This window comes from Coturnix japonica, unplaced genomic scaffold, assembly GCF_054131305.1.
Source record: "Coturnix japonica strain WE unplaced genomic scaffold, WE-NBRP24 Scf047, whole genome shotgun sequence".
Taxonomy (NCBI): domain Eukaryota; kingdom Metazoa; phylum Chordata; class Aves; order Galliformes; family Phasianidae; genus Coturnix; species Coturnix japonica.
Window position 1 is genome coordinate 2,426,101 of NW_028188950.1, and position 18,756 is coordinate 2,444,856.

At 54.7% G+C, this 18,756-nt stretch overlaps 1 protein-coding gene across 1 annotated transcript; it reads right to left on the reverse strand.

Annotated features, from left to right (window-relative positions):
• Positions 1 to 10,538: 10,538 nt before the first annotated feature.
• On the reverse strand, positions 10,539 to 12,855 carry LOC146752308 (uncharacterized). Its single transcript, XM_085532040.1, has 4 exons — positions 12,698 to 12,855; positions 12,457 to 12,564; positions 11,997 to 12,144; positions 10,539 to 11,707 (listed from the first exon to the last, which is right to left on the reverse strand). The coding sequence occupies exons 1-4, from the start codon at positions 12,723 to 12,725 to the stop codon at positions 11,353 to 11,355; spliced, it is 639 nt and encodes a 212-aa protein (XP_085388166.1). The 5' UTR covers positions 12,726 to 12,855; the 3' UTR covers positions 10,539 to 11,352.
• Between the last annotated feature and the right edge of the window lie 5,901 nt (positions 12,856 to 18,756).

The following is an 18,756-nucleotide window of genomic DNA, read 5'->3' on the forward strand; positions in this document are numbered from 1 at the left end:
AACATCTGCCCCATACCAGATCCTGCCCAATTGATCTGACCCACATTATCCCCACAGCAGCTCCTGCCCGATAGATCTGACCCACATCAGCCCCAAAGAAGCTCCTGACCCATAGATCAGACCCACGTCAGCCACACAGCAGCTCCCGCCCCATAGATCTGAACCACATCGGACCCACAACAGCTCCTGCCCCATAGATCAGACCCACATCTACCCCACAGCAGCTCCTGCCCCATAGATCTCAACCACATGAGCCACACAGCAGCTCCTGTCCCACAGATCTTGCCCACATAGGCCCCACAGGAGCTCCTGCCCCATAGATCTAACCAACATCAGCTCCACAGCAGCTCCTTCCCTATAGATCTGACCCACATAAGACCCACAGCAGCACCTGTTCCGTAGATCTGACACACATCATCCCCACAACTGCTCCTGCCCCAAAGATCTGATATACATGTGCCCCACAGGAGCTCCTGCCCCATAGATCTGACCCACATCAGCCCCACAGCAGCTCCAGCCAAGTAGATCTGACCCACAGCAGCTCCTGCCCCATTGATCTGACCCACATCTGCCCCACAGCAGCTCCTGCCCAATAAATCTGACCCACATGCGCCCCAGAGCAGCTCCTGCCTTATAGATCAGACCCTCATCAGCCTCACAACAGCTCCTGCCCCATAGATCTGCCCCACAGCAGCTCCTGCCCCATAGATCTGACCCTCATCATCCCCACAGCATCTTCTGCCACATAGATCTGACCCTCAGCAGCAACACAGCAGCACCTGCCCAACAGATATGACCCACATATACCCCACAGCAGCTCCTGCCCCATAGATCTTACCAACATCAGCTCCACAGCAGCACCTACCCCATAGATCTGACCCACATCTGCCCCAAAGCAGATCCTGCCCCATAGATCTGACCCTCATCATCCCCACAGAAGCTCCTGCCCCATTGATCTGACTCACATCTGCCCCACTGCAGCTCCTGCCCCATTGATCTGACTCACATCTGCCCCACTGCAGCTCCTGCCCCATAGATCTGACCCACATCTCCATCATAGCAGCTCCTGCCCCATAGATCTGACCCATATCAGATCCACAGCAACGCCTGCCCCATAGATCTCAACCACATGAGCCTCACAGCAGCTCCTGTCCCACAGATCTGACCCACATAGGCCCCACAGCAGCTCCTGCCCCATAGATCTGACCCTCAGCAGCAACACAGAAGCTCCCGCCCCACAGATCTGACCAACACCAGCCCCACAGCAGCTCCTGCCCCATAGATCTGACCCTCATCATCCCCACAGCAGCTCCTGCCCCATAGATCTGACTCACATCTGCCCCACTGCAGCTCCTGACCAATAGATCTGACCCACATCGGACCCATAACAGCTCCTGCCCCATAGATCTGACCCGCATCAGCCCCACAGCAGCTCCTGCTACATTATTCTGACCCACATGCGCCCCACAGCAGCTCCTGCCTTATATATCAGACCATCATCAGCCTCACAACAGCTCCTGCCCCATAGATCTTTACCACAGCAGCTCCTGCCCCATAGATCTGACCCTCATCATCCCCACAGCAGCTCCTGCCCCATAGATCTGACCCACATCTACCCCACAGAAGCTCCAGCCCCATAGATCTGACACTCAGCACCTCGACAGCAGCTCCTGCCCCATAGATCTGACCCACATCAGCCCCACAGCAGTTCCTGCCCCATTGATCTGACCCACATCTGCACTACAGTAGCTCCTGCCGCATACATCTGACTCACATATGCTCCACAGATACTCCTGCCTCATAGATCTGACTAACATCTATCCCACAGCAGCTCCTGCCCCATAGATCTGATCCAAATCAGCCCCACACCAGATCCTGCCCCATAGATCTGACCCACATCAGCCCCACACCAGCTCCTGCCCCATAGATCTGACCCACATCTGCCCCAAAGCAGCTCCTGCCCATAGATCTGACTCACATCTGCCCCACAGCAGCTCCTGCCCCATAGATCTGACCCACATGTGCCCCACAGCAGCTCCTGCCCCATACATCTGACCCACATGTGCCCCACAGCAGCTCCTGCCCCATAGATCTGACCCGCATCAGTCACACAGCAGCTCCTGCCCCGTACATCTGACCCACTTGCGCCCCACAGCAGCTCCTGCCTTATAGATCAGACCATCATCAGCCTAACAACAGCTCCTGCCCCATAGATCTGACCCACATCTGCCCCATAGCAGCTCCTGCCCCATATATCTGACCCATATCAGATCCACAGCAATGCCTGCCCCATAGATCTCAACCACATGAGCCCCACAGCAGGTCCTGAACCACAGATCTGACCCACATAGGCCCCACAGCAGCTCCTGCCCCATAGATCTGACCCTCAGCTACACCACAGCAGCTCCTGCCCCATAGATCTGACCAAAATGTGCCCCAGAGCAGCTCCTGTCCAAGAGATCTGCCCCACAGAAGCTCCTGCCTTATAGATCAGACCATCATCAGCCTCACAACAGCTCCTGCCCCATAGATCTGACCCTCATCATCCCCACAGCAGCTCCTACACCATAGATCTGACCCACATTAGCCCCACATCATCTTCTGCCCCATAGATCTGACGCCCATCAGCCACACAGCATCTTCTGCCCCATCGATCTGACCCACATCTGCCCCACAGAGCCTTCTGCCCTAAAAATCTGACCCACATCTGCCCCACAGCAGCTCCTGTCTCATAGATCAGAACAACATCAGCACCACAGCAGCTCCTGCCCCATAGATCTGACCCACATCAGCCACACAGCAGCTCCTTCCCCATACATCTGACCCAGATGTGCCCCACAGCAGCTCCTGCCCAATACATCTGACCCAAATGCGCCCCACAGAAGCTCCTGCCTTATAGATCAGACCATCATCAGCCTCACAACAGCTCCTGCCCCATAGATCTGACCCTCATCATCCCCACAGCAGCTCCTGCCCCATTGATCTGACTCACATCTGCCCCACAGCAGATCCTGTCTCATAGATCAGAAGAACATCAGCACCACTGCAGCTCCTGCCCCATATATCTGACCCACATGTGCCTCAGAGCAGCTCCTGCCCCATAGATCTGACCCGCATCAGCCACACAGCAGCTCCTGCACCATACATCTGACCCACTTGTGCCCCACAGCAGCTCCTGCCTTATAGATCAGACCATCATCAGCCTCACAACAGCTCCTGCCCCATGGATCTACCCCACAGCAGCTCCTGCCCAATAGATCTGACTCACATCTGCCCCACTGCAGCTCCTGCCCCATAGATCTGACCCACATCTGCCCCATATCAGCTACTGCCCCATATATCTGACCCATATCAGATCCACAGCAATGCCTGCCCCATAGATCTCAACCACGTGAGCCCCACAGCAGCTCCTGTCCCATAGATATGACCCACATAGGCCCCACAGCAGCTCCTGCCCCATAGATGTAACCCTCAGCAGCAACACAGCAGCTCCTGCCCCACAGATCTGACCAAAACCAGCCCCACAGCAGCTCCTGCCCCAAAGATCTGACCAACATCAGCTCCACAGCAGCACCTACCCCATAGATCTGACCCACATCTGCCCCACAGCAGCTCCTGCCCAATGATCTACCGACATGTGCCCCACAACAGCTCCTGCCCCAAAGATCTGATACCCATGTGCCCCACAACAGCTCCTGCCCCATAGATCTGACCCACATCAGCACCACAGCAGCTCCTGCCCAATAGATCTGACCCTCATCAGCCACACAACAGCTCCTGCCCCATAGATCTGACCCACATCAGCCCCACAGCATCTCCTGCCCCATAGATTGGACCCACATCTGCCTCTTCGGAGCTCCAACCCCATAGATCTGACCAACAGCTGCTCCTGCCACATAGATCTGACCCATATCAGCCCCAAAGAAGCTCCTGCCCCATAGATCAGACCCACATCAGCCACACAGCAGCTCCTGACCCATAGATCAGACTCACATCAGCCCCACAGCAGCTCCTGCCCCACAGATCTCACCCTCATCAGCACCACAGCAGCTCCTGCCCCATAGATCAGACCTACATCTGCCCCACAGCAGCTCCTGCCCCATAGATCTGACCAACATCTGCCCCATACCAGATCCTGCCCAATTGATCTGACCCACATTATCCCCACAGCAGCTCCTGCCCGATAGATCTGACCCACATCAGCCCCAAAGAAGCTCCTGACCCATAGATCAGACCCACGTCAGCCACACAGCAGCTCCCGCCCCATAGATCTGAACCACATCGGACCCACAACAGCTCCTGCCCCATAGATCAGACCCACATCTACCCCACAGCAGCTCCTGCCCCATAGATCTCAACCACATGAGCCACACAGCAGCTCCTGTCCCACAGATCTTGCCCACATAGGCCCCACAGGAGCTCCTGCCCCATAGATCTAACCAACATCAGCTCCACAGCAGCTCCTTCCCTATAGATCTGACCCACATAAGACCCACAGCAGCACCTGTTCCGTAGATCTGACACACATCATCCCCACAACTGCTCCTGCCCCAAAGATCTGATATACATGTGCCCCACAGGAGCTCCTGCCCCATAGATCTGACCCACATCAGCCCCACAGCAGCTCCAGCCAAGTAGATCTGACCCACAGCAGCTCCTGCCCCATTGATCTGACCCACATCTGCCCCACAGCAGCTCCTGCCCAATAAATCTGACCCACATGCGCCCCAGAGCAGCTCCTGCCTTATAGATCAGACCCTCATCAGCCTCACAACAGCTCCTGCCCCATAGATCTGCCCCACAGCAGCTCCTGCCCCATAGATCTGACCCTCATCATCCCCACAGCATCTTCTGCCCCATAGATCTGACCCTCAGCAGACACAGCAGCACCTGCCCAACAGATATGACCCACATATACCCCACAGCAGCTCCTGCCCCATAGATCTTACCAACATCAGCTCCACAGCAGCACCTACCCCATAGATCTGACCCACATCTGCCCCAAAGCAGATCCTGCCCCATAGATCTGACCCTCATCATCCCCACAGAAGCTCCTGCCCCATTGATCTGACTCACATCTGCCCCACTGCAGCTCCTGCCCCATAGATCTGACCCATATCAGATCCACAGCAACGCCTGCCCCATAGATCTCAACCACATGAGCCTCACAGCAGCTCCTGTCCCACAGATCTGACCCACATAGGCCCCACAGCAGCTCCTGCCCCATAGATCTGACCCTCAGCAGCAACACAGAAGCTCCCGCCCCACAGATCTGACCAACACCAGCCCCACAGCAGCTCCTGCCCCATAGATCTGACCCTCATCATCCCCACAGCAGCTCCTGCCCCATTGATCTGACTCACATCTGCCCCACTGCAGCTCCTGACCCATAGATCTGACCCACATCGGACCCATAACAGCTCCTGCCCCATAGATCTGACCCGCATCAGCCCCACAGCAGCTCCTGCCCCATTATTCTGACCCGCATCAGCCCCACAGCAGCTCCTGCCCCATTATTCTGACCCACATGCGCCCCACAGCAGCTCCTGCCTTATATATCAGACCATCATCAGCCTCACAACAGCTCCTGCCCCATAGATCTTCCCCACAGCAGCTCCTGCCCCATAGATCTGACCCTCATCATCCCCACAGCAGCTCCTGCCCCATAGATCTGACCCACATCTACCCCACAGAAGCTCCAGCCCCATAGATCTGACACTCAGCACCTCGACAGCAGCTCCTGCCCCATAGATCTGACCCACATCAGCCCCACAGCAGTTCCTGCCCCATTGATCTGACCCACATCTGCACTACAGTAGCTCCTGCCGCATACATCTGACTCACATATGCTCCACAGATACTCCTGCCCCATAGATCTGACTAACATCTACCCCACAGCAGCTCCTGCCCCATAGATCTGATCCAAATCAGCCCCACACCAGATCCTGCCCCATAGATCTGACCCACATCAGCCCCATACCAGCTCCTGCCCCATTGATCTGACCCACACCAGCCCCACAGCAGCTCCTGCCCCATAGATCTGACACACACCTGCCCCACAGCAGCTCATGCCCCATAGATATGACACACACCTGCCCCACAGCAGCTCCTGCCCCATAGATCTGACACACACCTGCCCCACAGCAGCTCCTTCCCTATCAATCTGACCCACATAAGCCCCACAGCAGCACCTGTTCCGTACATCTGACACACATCAGCCCCACAGCAGCTCCTGCCCCATAGATATGACACACACCTGCCCCACAGCAGCTCCTTCCCTATCGATCTGACCCACATAAGCCCCACAGCAGCACCTGTTCCGTAGATCTGACACACATCAGCCCCACAGCAGCTCCTGCCCCATAGATATGACCCACCTCAGCCCCTGCCTCATAGATCTGACCAACATGTGCCACTTAGCAGCTCCTGCCCCATAGATCTGACCCACAGCAGCTCCTAACTCATAGATCTGACCCTCATATGACCCACAGCAGATCCTGCCCCATAGATCTGACCCTCAGCAGCTCCTGCCCCAAAGATCAGACCCACATCAGCCCCACCGCAGATCCTGCCCCATAGATCTGACCCACAGCAGCTCCTGCCCCATAGATCAGACCCACATCAGCCCCACCGCAGATCCTGCCCCATAGATCTGACCCTCATCAGCCCCACAGCAGCTCCTGACCCATAGATCAGACCCACAGCAGCTCCTGCCTCATAGATCTGTCCCCCCTGAGCCCCACAGCAGCTCCTGTCCCGTAGATTTTAACCTCATCAGCCACACAGCAGCTCCTGCCCCATTGATCTGACCCACATAAACCCACAGCAGCACCTGTTCCATAGATCTGACACACATCATCCCCACAACTGCTCCTGCCCCAAAGATTTGATATACATGTGCCCCACAGGAGCTCCTGCCCCATAGATCTGACCCACATCTGCCCCACAGCAGCTCCTGCCCAGTAGATCTGACCCACAGCAGCTCCTGCCCCATAGATCTGACCAACATTTGCCCAAGAGCAGCTCCTGCCCCATTGATCTGACCCACACCAGCCCCACAGCAGCTCCTGCCCCATAGATCTGACCCACATGTGCACCACAGCAGCTCCTGCCCCATACATCTGACCCACATGCGCCCCACAGCAGCTCCTGCCTTATAGATCAGACCATCATCAGCCTCACAGCAGCTCCTGCCCCAAAGATCTGACCCTCATCATCCCCACAGCAGCTCCTGCCCCATTGATCTGACTCACATCTGCCCCACTGCAGCTCCTGCCCCATAGATCAGACCCACATCAGCCCCTCACCAGCTCCTGCCCCATTGATCTGACCCACACCAGCCCCACAGCAGATCCTGCCCCATAGATCTGACAAACACCTGCCCCACAGCAGCTCCTGCCCCATAGATATGACACACACCTGCCCCACAGCAGCCCCTGCCCCATAGATCTGACACACACCTGCCCCACAGCAGCTCCTGCCCCATAGATCTGACACACATCTGCCCCACAGCAGCTCCTGCCCCATAGATCTGACACACACCTGCCCCACAGCAGCTCCTGCCCCATAGATATGACACACACCTGCCCCACAGCAGCTCCTTCCCTATCGATCTGACCCACATAAGCCCCACAGCAGCACCTGTTCCGTAGATCTGACACACATCAGCCCCACATGAGCTCCTGCCCCATAGATATGACCCACCTCAGCCCTTGCCTCATAGATCTGACCAACATGTGCCCCTTAGCAGCTCCTTCCCCAAAGATCTGACCCACAGCAGCTCCTAACTCATAGATCTGACCCTCATATGACCCACAGCAGATCCTGCCCCATAGATCTGAGCCACAGCAGCTCCTGCCCCATAGATCAGACCCACATCAGCCCCACCGCAGATCCTGCCCCATAGATCTGACCCTCATCAGCCCCACAGCAGCTCCTGACCTATAGATCTGACCCGCATCAGCCCCACAGCAGCTCCTTCCCCAAAGATCTGACCCACATGCGCCCCACAGCAGCTCCTGCCTTATATATCAGACCATCATCAGCCTCACAACAGCTCCTGCCCCATAGATCTTCCCCACAGCAGCTCCTGCCCCATAGATCTGACCCTCATCATCCCCACAGCAGCTCCTGCCCCATTGATCTGACTCACATCTGCCCCACTGCAGCTCCTGCCCCATAGATCAGACCCACATCTGCCCCACAGCAGCTCCTGCCCCATAGATCTGACCCACATCAGCCCCTCACCAGCTCCTGCCCCATAGATCTGACCCACACCAGCCCCACAGCAGATCCTGCCCCATAGATCTGACACACACCTGCCCCACAGCAGCTCCTGCCCCATTGATATGACACACACCTGCCCCACAGCAGCTCCTGCCCCATAGATCTGACACACACCTGCCCCACAGCAGCTCCTGCCCCATAGATCTGACACACATCTGCCCCACAGCAGCTCCTGCCCCATAGATCTGACACACACCTGCCCCACAGCAGCTCCTGCCCCATAGATATGACACACACCTGCCCCACAGCAGCTCCTTCCCTATCAATCTGACCCACATAAGCCCCACAGCAGCACCTGTTCCGTAGATGTGACACACATCAGCCCCACAGCAGCTCCTGCCCCATAGATATGACCCACCTCAGCCCCTGCCTCATAGATCTGACCCACATGTGCCCCTTTGCAGGGGGGCTCCTCTGCCTGGTGGTCATGGTGGGCCCCATCCTCCTTCTCACTCCTAGGGCCCCCAGCTCCATCCTCCCGCCTGAAACAGGGAAAACTTCTACCCTAGCCCTCTTAGCTGCCGACATGGCTGCTAACTGCCTCAGCTGTCAGAGGCGAGTGCGTTGCGCGCGGCAGCGGTGACCAAGGTGACGTGGAGAGGGTTCTAAAATGGCGGCCGCACTGCTGGCACTGGTGTTCCACATAGGATGAGGAGGGGGCTGGTAATAGCAGGACAAGGGGAAACTGATTTAAGTTGAAAGAGGGAAGATTTAGGTTGGATGTTAGAGGGAAAGTTGTTTACTAGGAGAGTGGTTAGGCCCTAGAACAGGCTGCCCAGGGAGGTTGTGGATGCCCTGTCCTTGGAGGTGTTCAGGGACAGGTTGGACAGGGCCCTGGGCAACCTGATCTAGTAAAGGTGTATGTTTGGTGGCCCTGCCAGGCAGGGGGGTTTGTTCTTCATGATCCATGAGGTCCCTTCCAACCTGGGTCATTCTGTGACTCTGTGATACTGGTGTGTGGCTGTTTGTCCCAGCGCGCTGACCTTTTGTCTTCAGGTTCACCAACAAGACTGTAACTGATTTATGGAGGAGGCAAGTGATGGGTGCTACTGTGTGACAATCAACATCACTTTGTGGACATTTGAAAGCACCTTCCTCCAGAGCTGTTCACCTCCAGAAGAGGGTGCTCAGAAGTGTTTACTGGCAGAAGATCTGGCTCCAGCTTGGTATGGGAAAACTGGGGAATGATACCATCGTGTCCTGTGAAGAACAAGAAGCAGGTGGGCATCCCTGCTCCCTCTTGTCTGCTGGCAAGGTCCAGATGAGTTCCCAGAGCCAGAAGCTGCCATTCCAAGGGGAGCTGACTCAACCATTTTGGATTTGAGCTGTCACACCAAGGAGAGCTGACTGAACCACGTTGGACTTATTTGTAAGTTTATACTATCATTGGAAACTGTTGCCGTGGTCACAGTCATCGTCAGCGGAACAACAACTCCTGATGACCCACCACTACTGAAGATCAATGACTGAACTACTAAACACGTCAGATCCATGGTGGCGACTCTCTCTCCCTCTTGCTTCCTATAAAGACTCCTTGATTCTTTTTCCTTTCTTTTCTATTGCCCGCCTTCCCTTCCTAATCACCCTAAATCGTAATAGCGTCCGTCCTCCAACATTTGAACCATGCTCAGGCATACACGTATGGACCTCCTCTCCTTCCTATAAATTGGAGCAGGACAGAGAACCACAAGGATTGTCAGCTCCCAAGTCATACAAGTATTGCACACAACACAGATAACTTCATCTGTTGGCCCCGCTGTCTCTGCATACCACCAAGCGAGGACCTGCAGTGCCCAGGCGAGACGATGTGCCTGGCAGTGCAAAGCCAGCCCACGTGTGTGCAGATGGCAAGGAGCGTGTGGCACTGTGCACCGACAGCCCTTGCCTGCCCAGGACTGCGTGTGGAGGGCGTTCTCCACTGCAGCCCTGCCCAACAGTCAGTAGGGGTGTGCGGCCATGATGGCAGTAATGAACAAACTGCTGCTTCACAAAGATCTTGGCCCGATTAGAAATCTTTGAGTAGTGCTGTTACAGCAGACAGAATGTGATAAGCGCAAGTAGTCTCCTACACTTCACATCCTTGCTACTTCATTCTGGGTGTTGTCACTGAGCAGCATCTAACACAAGTTCTGCCCTGGTCAGCTGGCTGCCTTAGCTTGAGCCCTGATGGCAACGCTGTGACGTGATGTTAGTATTGCTGTTTTCTCCTCGTCAGAATACTCTGCCTTTTGAAGGAAGCAGCTTCTTGGTTATTTTGTTTTGTTGTTGAATTTTATTGAATTAATTTACAATATCTATATTCCATATAGTTATAGATGTTTTGAATATGATCATCTGTGGTGCTGAGAATTTTTGTAGAAAAGGTATACTCAGTTCGGAAGGTGTAATAAGGATGTTAAAGAAAGAACCCCCTGTTGTGTTGACCAGTGATGATGCTCCCACCCCCTGACCAATGGTGGAGAGGAGCATGAAGAGAGAGGTGGTGCTGGGGGGATCTTGGGGCTGCTGGGCCTGTCATACTTTTTCCAGGCAGAGGTTTTACAGGTGTTGCCCCCATGCCGACCCTGTGGGGGGGGGCCACTCCCACATCCTGAAGGATGGAGGAGAGGAGCGGGAGGGCAGAGTTGGTGCTGTGGGGGGCTGGGAGCTGTGGGGCCTGGTATGCTTTCCCCTGGCTGTGGTTTTCTGGGTGTCGGATGATGCCCTCAAACTGCCACCCTGTGGGGGCTGCTCCAACCTCCTGAAGGATGGTGAAGGAAAGTTGGTGACAGTTCCTGGGGGGGACAGGGGGCTGCTGGGCCAGTTGGCTTCCCCCAGGCAATGGTCGTCCGTCTGTTGGATGATGTCCCCAGGTCTATACTCTGCTGGGGTCGCTTCCATCCCCTGATGGATGGTGGAGGGGAGGGTGAGGGCAGAGATGGTGCTGGAGGCTGACAGGCCTCTCAGGCTTCCCTGAGGCAGTGGCTGCCTGCGGGTGACACTTTGAGGGAGCCACTGCCAACCCCTGAAGGATGGTGGAGGGGGACGGGAGGGTGGTGTTGATGCCAGGGTGCTGCTGTTTGGGTGCTAGCCGATGACTGCAAGCTTCCAAACCAGGTGGGTCCCTCCTGTCCCCTGAAAGAGGTGTTGATGCCCAAGGTGGATAGGGGCCACTGGGCCTGATGTACTTCCCAGGGGCCACGGAGCCTGGGCTGGTGGGCTACGGGGGCTGCACTGGGAGCAGCTGAGCCCGACAGCCATCAGGCCTGGCAGGGGCCGCTCTGGTGGTGCTCTGCGGCTGGTGGGCAGATTGTCACTGCACAGGCACCGGTTGTTTGTGCCACGTCTTTTCTGTGCGGCGCACTGAGGCGAGCAAGCTGTTTGTCCAAGCGTGAGGTTGCTGTGGGCAATATGCTGGACTGCAGCATCTTCAGCAAGGCGCCTGCAGGGAGAGAAACGTGCTGAGGGCACAGGAGAACCCCCTGCTCTCCTTCCTCACAGTGCATGACAGAGTCACTCTCAGCTCCGGGCCTGTCTCAGGCCCAGCAGTAAGAACATGCAGCAGGAATGGCGAGGCCAGTTAAATGTCTGACAGTGTCAATCTCAGACAGTGTTAGGCAACAACTAACTGGCTTCTCTATGCTGCTTTAACTAGAAATGCCTCCTTGCTCACAGGATCCCTATAGTAAAGAGAGGGGGCAGGATGGGGTTGGGGGTGAACAAGAACTCACTGGTTTATCTGCCTCCGTTGTCGGACAAGACGATAGCACGAAAACATTGCCATCAGCATGGTAACGAAGATAGCTGCACCGAATCCCAGGCAGTACTTCTCGATAAAATTATTGTCTGCGGCATTTGCGTGTTCCTCACCATCCGCACCTGGAAAAACAATGTGGATCTGTTTCACCAGCTGCTGTTTTGAGTGACATGGACAAGAGCAACCACAGGAAGGATCCCGCTCCGGGCTGCTGTTGTGCCTGGTGGCTCAGGGGAAGCACAGCAAGCTCTGGAATGCAGGGTCTGTGCACAGGAGGTACTATGGAGGGTCCTGTTTCCTCTTCTTATCTGCTGAATGTGGTTCTGGTGGCCTAGTTCCCAAAAGGACAAAGTTCCTAAGTCCCTGGGAACTGGCTGCAGTGGGAGGGGAGCAACCTCTAACCACGGCCACGGAGCTCTATGAGCGGCCCTTACCTGGAGTGACAGTTGTGTGCATGGCCTCTATTACTCTCAGGGGGACAGTCAGTGTGCGAACTCTGCCGTTCCAAAATGCAAGCCAGCGCATAGGTGCTCCACCTGTCTCTTTAGAAAGGAGGTAAGGGAGTGGGACTGTAAGTAACTGCTTCTCATCAGGAAGATGGTGCAGTTTCTCCACATGTATTTCTAGAAATTCAGTTTCACAAGCCTTTCAGGGAACAGACGGAAATACACCTACCACGTGCTTTGTCCTTCATGATTTTCATTAGCAGAGGGGGCAGTGTCTGCAGATATTTTCCTGTTTCCAGGGCCTCTTTCTGTTTCTCAGGACCTAAACAGAAAGCATTAAGATAACTTTCGGACAAACAAGGTATTAAACTGAACGGTCTTTTCAGTGAAGTCAGTAACGACAACAGCCACCCCTGGGATGCCTGTGGGGTTCCAGCACAACTAAGGATTTAGCACGGCCTTCCCTGGAGGCACTTTTGCAACCAAAGAATGAGAACTTTTCACCACACACTGCAGCTTACCTAAACGCATAACGGCATCACTGAATGGGACCAGGGCATTGTGCGAGGGCAGGGCACACACACACAGGTGTGCATTCTCACTCACACCTGCAGACGCGCCTGGCTGACATTAGGACTGTGAGCTGGCATCTCTCAAAGGAAGTAAAATCTCATGACATGGTATGCTGTAATTTCTCTCTTCCTTAGGGACCTGCAGTGACTGGAAGGGGCTCAGGTGATGACATGGCACTCAGACCTGGGTCAAAAGTTGCAAAGCTGCAGAGAAGCCAGGTGGGCAGTTGGCTGGCACTCAGCAGCTTTCCAGATACTCTCTCCAGGCCATGTAAAACAATCTTCAGAGAAGGCATAGAAGAACATTTGGCCCCTCAAGGTTTTTTTAGTGGGGAGATCTCTGATGTATGGAGACAAAGTCAACGGGATGCTGGGAGCATGCAGCACCCAAGAAACAGTGACTACCCAAGCTTCTCATGGAGAAGAAATCACCAGGCAGTGAAAAGATGAACCCCTCCTGAACTTCCACAACCAAATATGAGCAAAGATCATGAGATGAAGACTGGTGACTTAGGTCTGGCATCCACCCCAGGCTCAGGGACGCGACTTTGCTTTCGAAATGCACCAAAGGGGCCTGCAGGCACAAGAGTGATCAGACACAGGTGAGGAGGGCTTCCGCTGTGCACTGGGGTCTGCCTTGTTTTTTTTCCTGCAGTGACCTGTGAGGACTGGCTGCAGGTCAGGGAATGACATGGCCCAAACAGCAAAGGAATAGGAGCAAAGACTGGCAAGGGCCGCCTTCCCACTGAAATGTGACAATTCTCCAAGTAAAGAAATACTAATGACTGATCTGTGTACGACCTTCAAAGCACAAAGAGACTTGAAAGACCTTTGGAGAGCCTTACGTACCCAAATAAGCTATTATAGCACTAATTTTTCGACTTCCAAGGAAACAGACACTCACAACTTACCTCGGAGTTTCCCCTGAGGCACAAAAGCAGTCTCCTTCCAGTCATCTGAGGAAGGAGTACCAATGTCATCATCTAGAAGAAAGAACAGAAGAGGGATGTTCCCATTGCATGCTGTGATCTTCCTCTCCCTTAGTGACAGGGAAGGGGCCAGGGAAGGGGACAGGTAACAGGATGGGAGACTCAGGCCTTGATCGCCAAAGCTATAGAGGGGCCAGGGTGACCTGGAGCCTAGCACTCGGCAGCTTTACAAATGCTCCCTCCTGGCCACATGCAGCACCCCTCTGGGACCGCGTGGAAGAGCATACAAAGAAAAGGTGTCTGAAACACACTGGGCTACAGCTGGGGGTCTCTGTTGGGAACCAGGATTTTTCTATGGGGAGCATCAGGCAGCTGGAGCAGAAATGCTCATGCTTTTCCCAGCACACACCTTCCACGTTCTCCCCTGGGACACCCCCAGGATGAAGAGCATGCTCCACCCAGCCAGCGGCAGAGCCGTGGGAGCACAGGGCTTCCTCATGCCCTTGCCCAGCTCCTGTGGTGCTGCCTGTCCCCCTTTTCCAATACCCCCCCGCCCCCATCGAAGGCAGCCTTAGGGCTATAAGGCACAGAGCCACTGGAACCAGAACCTGGGCTTCTCACTCTCATTTCCACTTATTTTTTACCCCATCTCTGCCCACCCACCTGCTCCTGCTGCTCGCCCTGGAGCAGCACAAGTCTCCTGACAACACATGGCTATCAGTAGGAGGACGGCAAGGCAGGTGGGGGCCGTGGCCCCCAGTACTCGTGCCATGCTGCTACCACCACTGCTTCAGCCACAACGAGTGCTGCTATTGGGGCACAGAACACCTACAGCATGCAGCTGGGCATTGTGATCTTGTGGCACAAGGCAGCAATGTGGCAGGGCATAGTGACCTCACATCCCCAGGCTGCTGGCTGGGCCTCCCCACGGGCTGCTCCTCCTGTGCAGCAGGGCTGCATAGAGTGGGTGCTTGTGGCACCCCTTAGTGGGTGAGTGCCAGGCTGCTGGGGAAGAATTACTGGGAGCGTGTCCCACTGGGTAGATCTGTTCCACCGCAAGGACCAGGCTCCCCCTGGGCTTGTTATGGACGTTGAGGATTCCCAGTCATCTAGAGCAGCAGGAGACCATGGCAGATATTTTCACATTTACACAGTGGAAATATATTATTGTGGAATGGTTTGGGTGGGAAGGGACATTAAAGACCCAGAGACTCTGTCAAAGGATAAAGAAAATCGTTCCAGTGTTGTTTTTACTGCTTTGTGCAAATCAAAAGATTGCATTTTGTCTTTTAATGGCCAAAAAAGCCATTTCTTCAGGGACATTGTATTTGTTGTCACAGACTCTAACAAAAATGCAAACTGAGCTTTATCTGTAGCATCAATACTTTATTATTTCGTATCTTGTATTTGACAGTTCCCTCCCAGCCAGTTGCCCGTGCCTTTCTCTCAGCCCATGAGAGCACCACTTACTGCCTCTGGGAACTTGGAAACTGGCAGCATGATGGCCAGCACACACACAAGGTGCTCGTGACGCAGCTCCAGACGGCTCTCCTGAGGCCCAGCTTCATTTCACGGCCACTCACGCTCTGCTGCTGGACATTCTGCAACGGAAAAGCAACCGGATGCAAATCCCATCCCTCACAGATGGTATCAGACCCCTGCTCTCATGGCAGTCACCACCGCCCGGCATTGGACAGCGCTTCCACTGCCCTTGCTCCTGCCACAAGACACCAACGTCTGCTTCTAGTTCGGCTCCACCATGGGATCCTGTTTGCAACAGAAAAACACACGGAGGCTGCCAGCCACTGCAACACGCGCTGTGAAACCCCTGGCACTGCTGAGTCCCATGAGCAGAGGAGAGAAGCGTCTGCCTGCCATGGACGGGCTGCGGCAGGATTGAATCCTGCCTTCCAATCGGGACACCCCCAGGGAGAGCCTCCCTGGGGACCCAAAGACTTACGGCAGCGCCAACACAGCAGGCAGAAACGCGACGTGCTCCTGACTGCCCGCACTGTTCAAAGCTCCCTGACTTGCGGAATCAAACTCTATAATCCAGAGATGGGTTATAAAGCAGGTATGTTTTATTCCAGCGCTGGGTGCAAGGGGGATAGCTCCTCCAAACTTGCACACCAACTTGTAAAACCGTGATACAGATATAGGTACACCTCATGCATAGTCAATGATTTCCCGTAATTCTAACATGCATCCCTTAATTCTAATACACATTCTTTATCATGCAGACCCCCTCTTGTTATCGCCCATCTTGTCAGGGAGATGCAAATATCAAAAGAGGAGTTGCAACACCTAATCCCCTTCTCGCCAGGTGTCTCAGGGAGTTCTCACTCCTTAATCTTCATCCTTCCTGCTCTTCCAGACCCACTGTCTCCATTCCTTGTTATTCTAACTAAATCATTTTCTGTAAACTACCTTTAACTATCCCCCTTTTAGCCCCCCTTTATTCTGAATTCCAGCAGAGCATCTGTTTTCTGCTTCCCTGTTCATCCCTCCCTCTCCCTCTCCCTCCCTCCGCCCTATGATGGCAGCCCTTCAAAGCAACCAACACAACCACGCCAAACCGCAGCCCGGACTCGTCCCGCTCACTGCAATTCAGACCCACTCCATCCGTACAAACCTTCATCCACGCCGTTTCTTAACCGGGCCTCGGCGCCACCCAGATCTTACAGCCAGCGAGCGGCCGGCAAACGAATGGCCATCTTCCTCTTGGTGCCGCACAGCCCAGCACGGCTGGAGCCGCACCACACGATCCAGGCCGGGGCCGGCTCAGGCTCTGCCTCCAGGCTTTTGGGGCCGGCCGGGTGACTCCGCAGCACAGCGAGACCGTGGAGCCACCCGGGAGCCGCCTCTGGGTGCCGGCAGCGCCGCGAGCTCCTCCCCCGACAGCCCCTCCGTGCCCCCGCACCGAGGCCCGACCCCGTTCGCAGCACAGAGCCCGCTCCTCCCGGCCCTGCTCATGGCCACCATGGCCCGGAAGTGCTCTCCGCCGCCTGCAGGAAGCACTTCCTGTCACTGTCACGTGGCTCAGGCCGGGCTGGGGCCTGTTGGGGTGGGGGCAGCTGCCAGATCTTCTGCCAGTAAACACTTCTGAGCACCCTCTTCTGGAGGTGAACAGCTCTGGAGGAAGGTGCTTTCAAATGTCCACAAAGTGATGTTGATTGTCACACAGTAGCACCCATCACTTGCCTCCTCCATAAATCAGTTACAGTCTTGTTGGTGAACCTGAAGACAAAAGGTCAGCGCGCTGGGACAAACAGCCACACACCAGTATCACAGAATCACAGAATGACCCAGGTTGGAAGGGACCTCATGGATCATGAAGAACAAACCCCCCTGCCTGGCAGGGCCACCAAACATACACCTTTACTAGATCAGGTTGCCCAGGGCCCTGTCCAACCTGGCCCTGAACACCTCCAAGGACGGGGCATCCACAACCTCCCTGGGCAGCCTGTTCCAGGGCCTAACCACTCTCCTAGTAAACAACTTTCCCTCTAACATCCAACCTAAATCTTCCCTCTTTCAACTTAAATCAGTTTCCCCTAGTCCTGCTATTATCAGCCCTTTCCAAGAGTTTACTCCCCTCCTGGGAGTAAGTTCCCTTCAGGTACTGAAAGGCTGCAATGAGGTCACCCCGCAACCTTCTCTTCTCCAGGCTGAACAAACCCAACTCCCTCAGCCTGTCCTCATAGGGGAGGTGCTCCAGCCCCCTGATCATCTTTGTGGCCCTCCTCTGGACCCTTTCCAAAATCTCCATGTCTTTTTTGTACTGAGGGCTCCACACCTGGACACGGTACAACAGATGGGGCCTCACAAGAGCAGAGTAGAGAGGGACGATCACCTCCCTATCCCTGCTGACCACCCCTCTCCTGATGGAGCCCAGGATCCCATTTGCTTTCCGGGCTGCCAGAGCGCACTGCTGGCTCATGTTGAGTTTCTCATCCATCAGGACCCCCAGGTCCTTCTCTGCTGAGCTGCTCTCAAGGACCACTCCTCCCAGCCTGTACAGGTGCCTGGGGTTCTTCCAACCTAAGTGCAAAACCTTGCACTTTGCCGTGTTGAACCTCATTAGGTTCACTCAGGCCCACCTTTCAAGCCTGTCAAGGTCCCTCTGAATGGCATTCCTTCAACTGCACCACTCAGCTTAGTGTCATCATGCACACACACCCATGTGGACAAATTCTGTATAATCATCTCCTCACTTTGGTGATAAAATCTCCCCGAAGAAGGATCCTGCAGCTCCACCATGGAACCTTCTAACTGAGGAAGAGGACCTTTGGTGAAGAAAAGAGCACTTGGGCAGTATGAGTCTCCAAGCACATGTGCTTCGTGTCTCCAGGCTGCTGCTGAGACCCAAAGGTGCTGTAAATCCATATAACTACCTTCGCTTTTGCAGTATGACTGAATTAGGCACAGAAATATGGATAAAAGAGGCATTAAAATCAGAGCAGTTGGCCTTCAAGGCACACAGCTTTCAAAATGGCTTGGAGAGCAGAGCAAACTCTTTGCAAGTAACTATTACCACACAGTTCCATTTGGCTAAGTCAAAACATGTGCATTCTATTTGAGTATGATGATCTTTACATGCAGTTTATAACTGTAAAAAGGTATGTTTCAACTTGGGGAGAGGGGAGCTGTGGTGAGAGCCATGGTTTGGAATCCTTCAGGGTCAGCATGCTTATCTGTGAGTCTGAGGGAGACGCCTCCAGGCCAAAGCAGGTGCTACAGAGAGAAAGGTTTGACACAAATGGTTTTATTTGACTGCTAGAGACAAA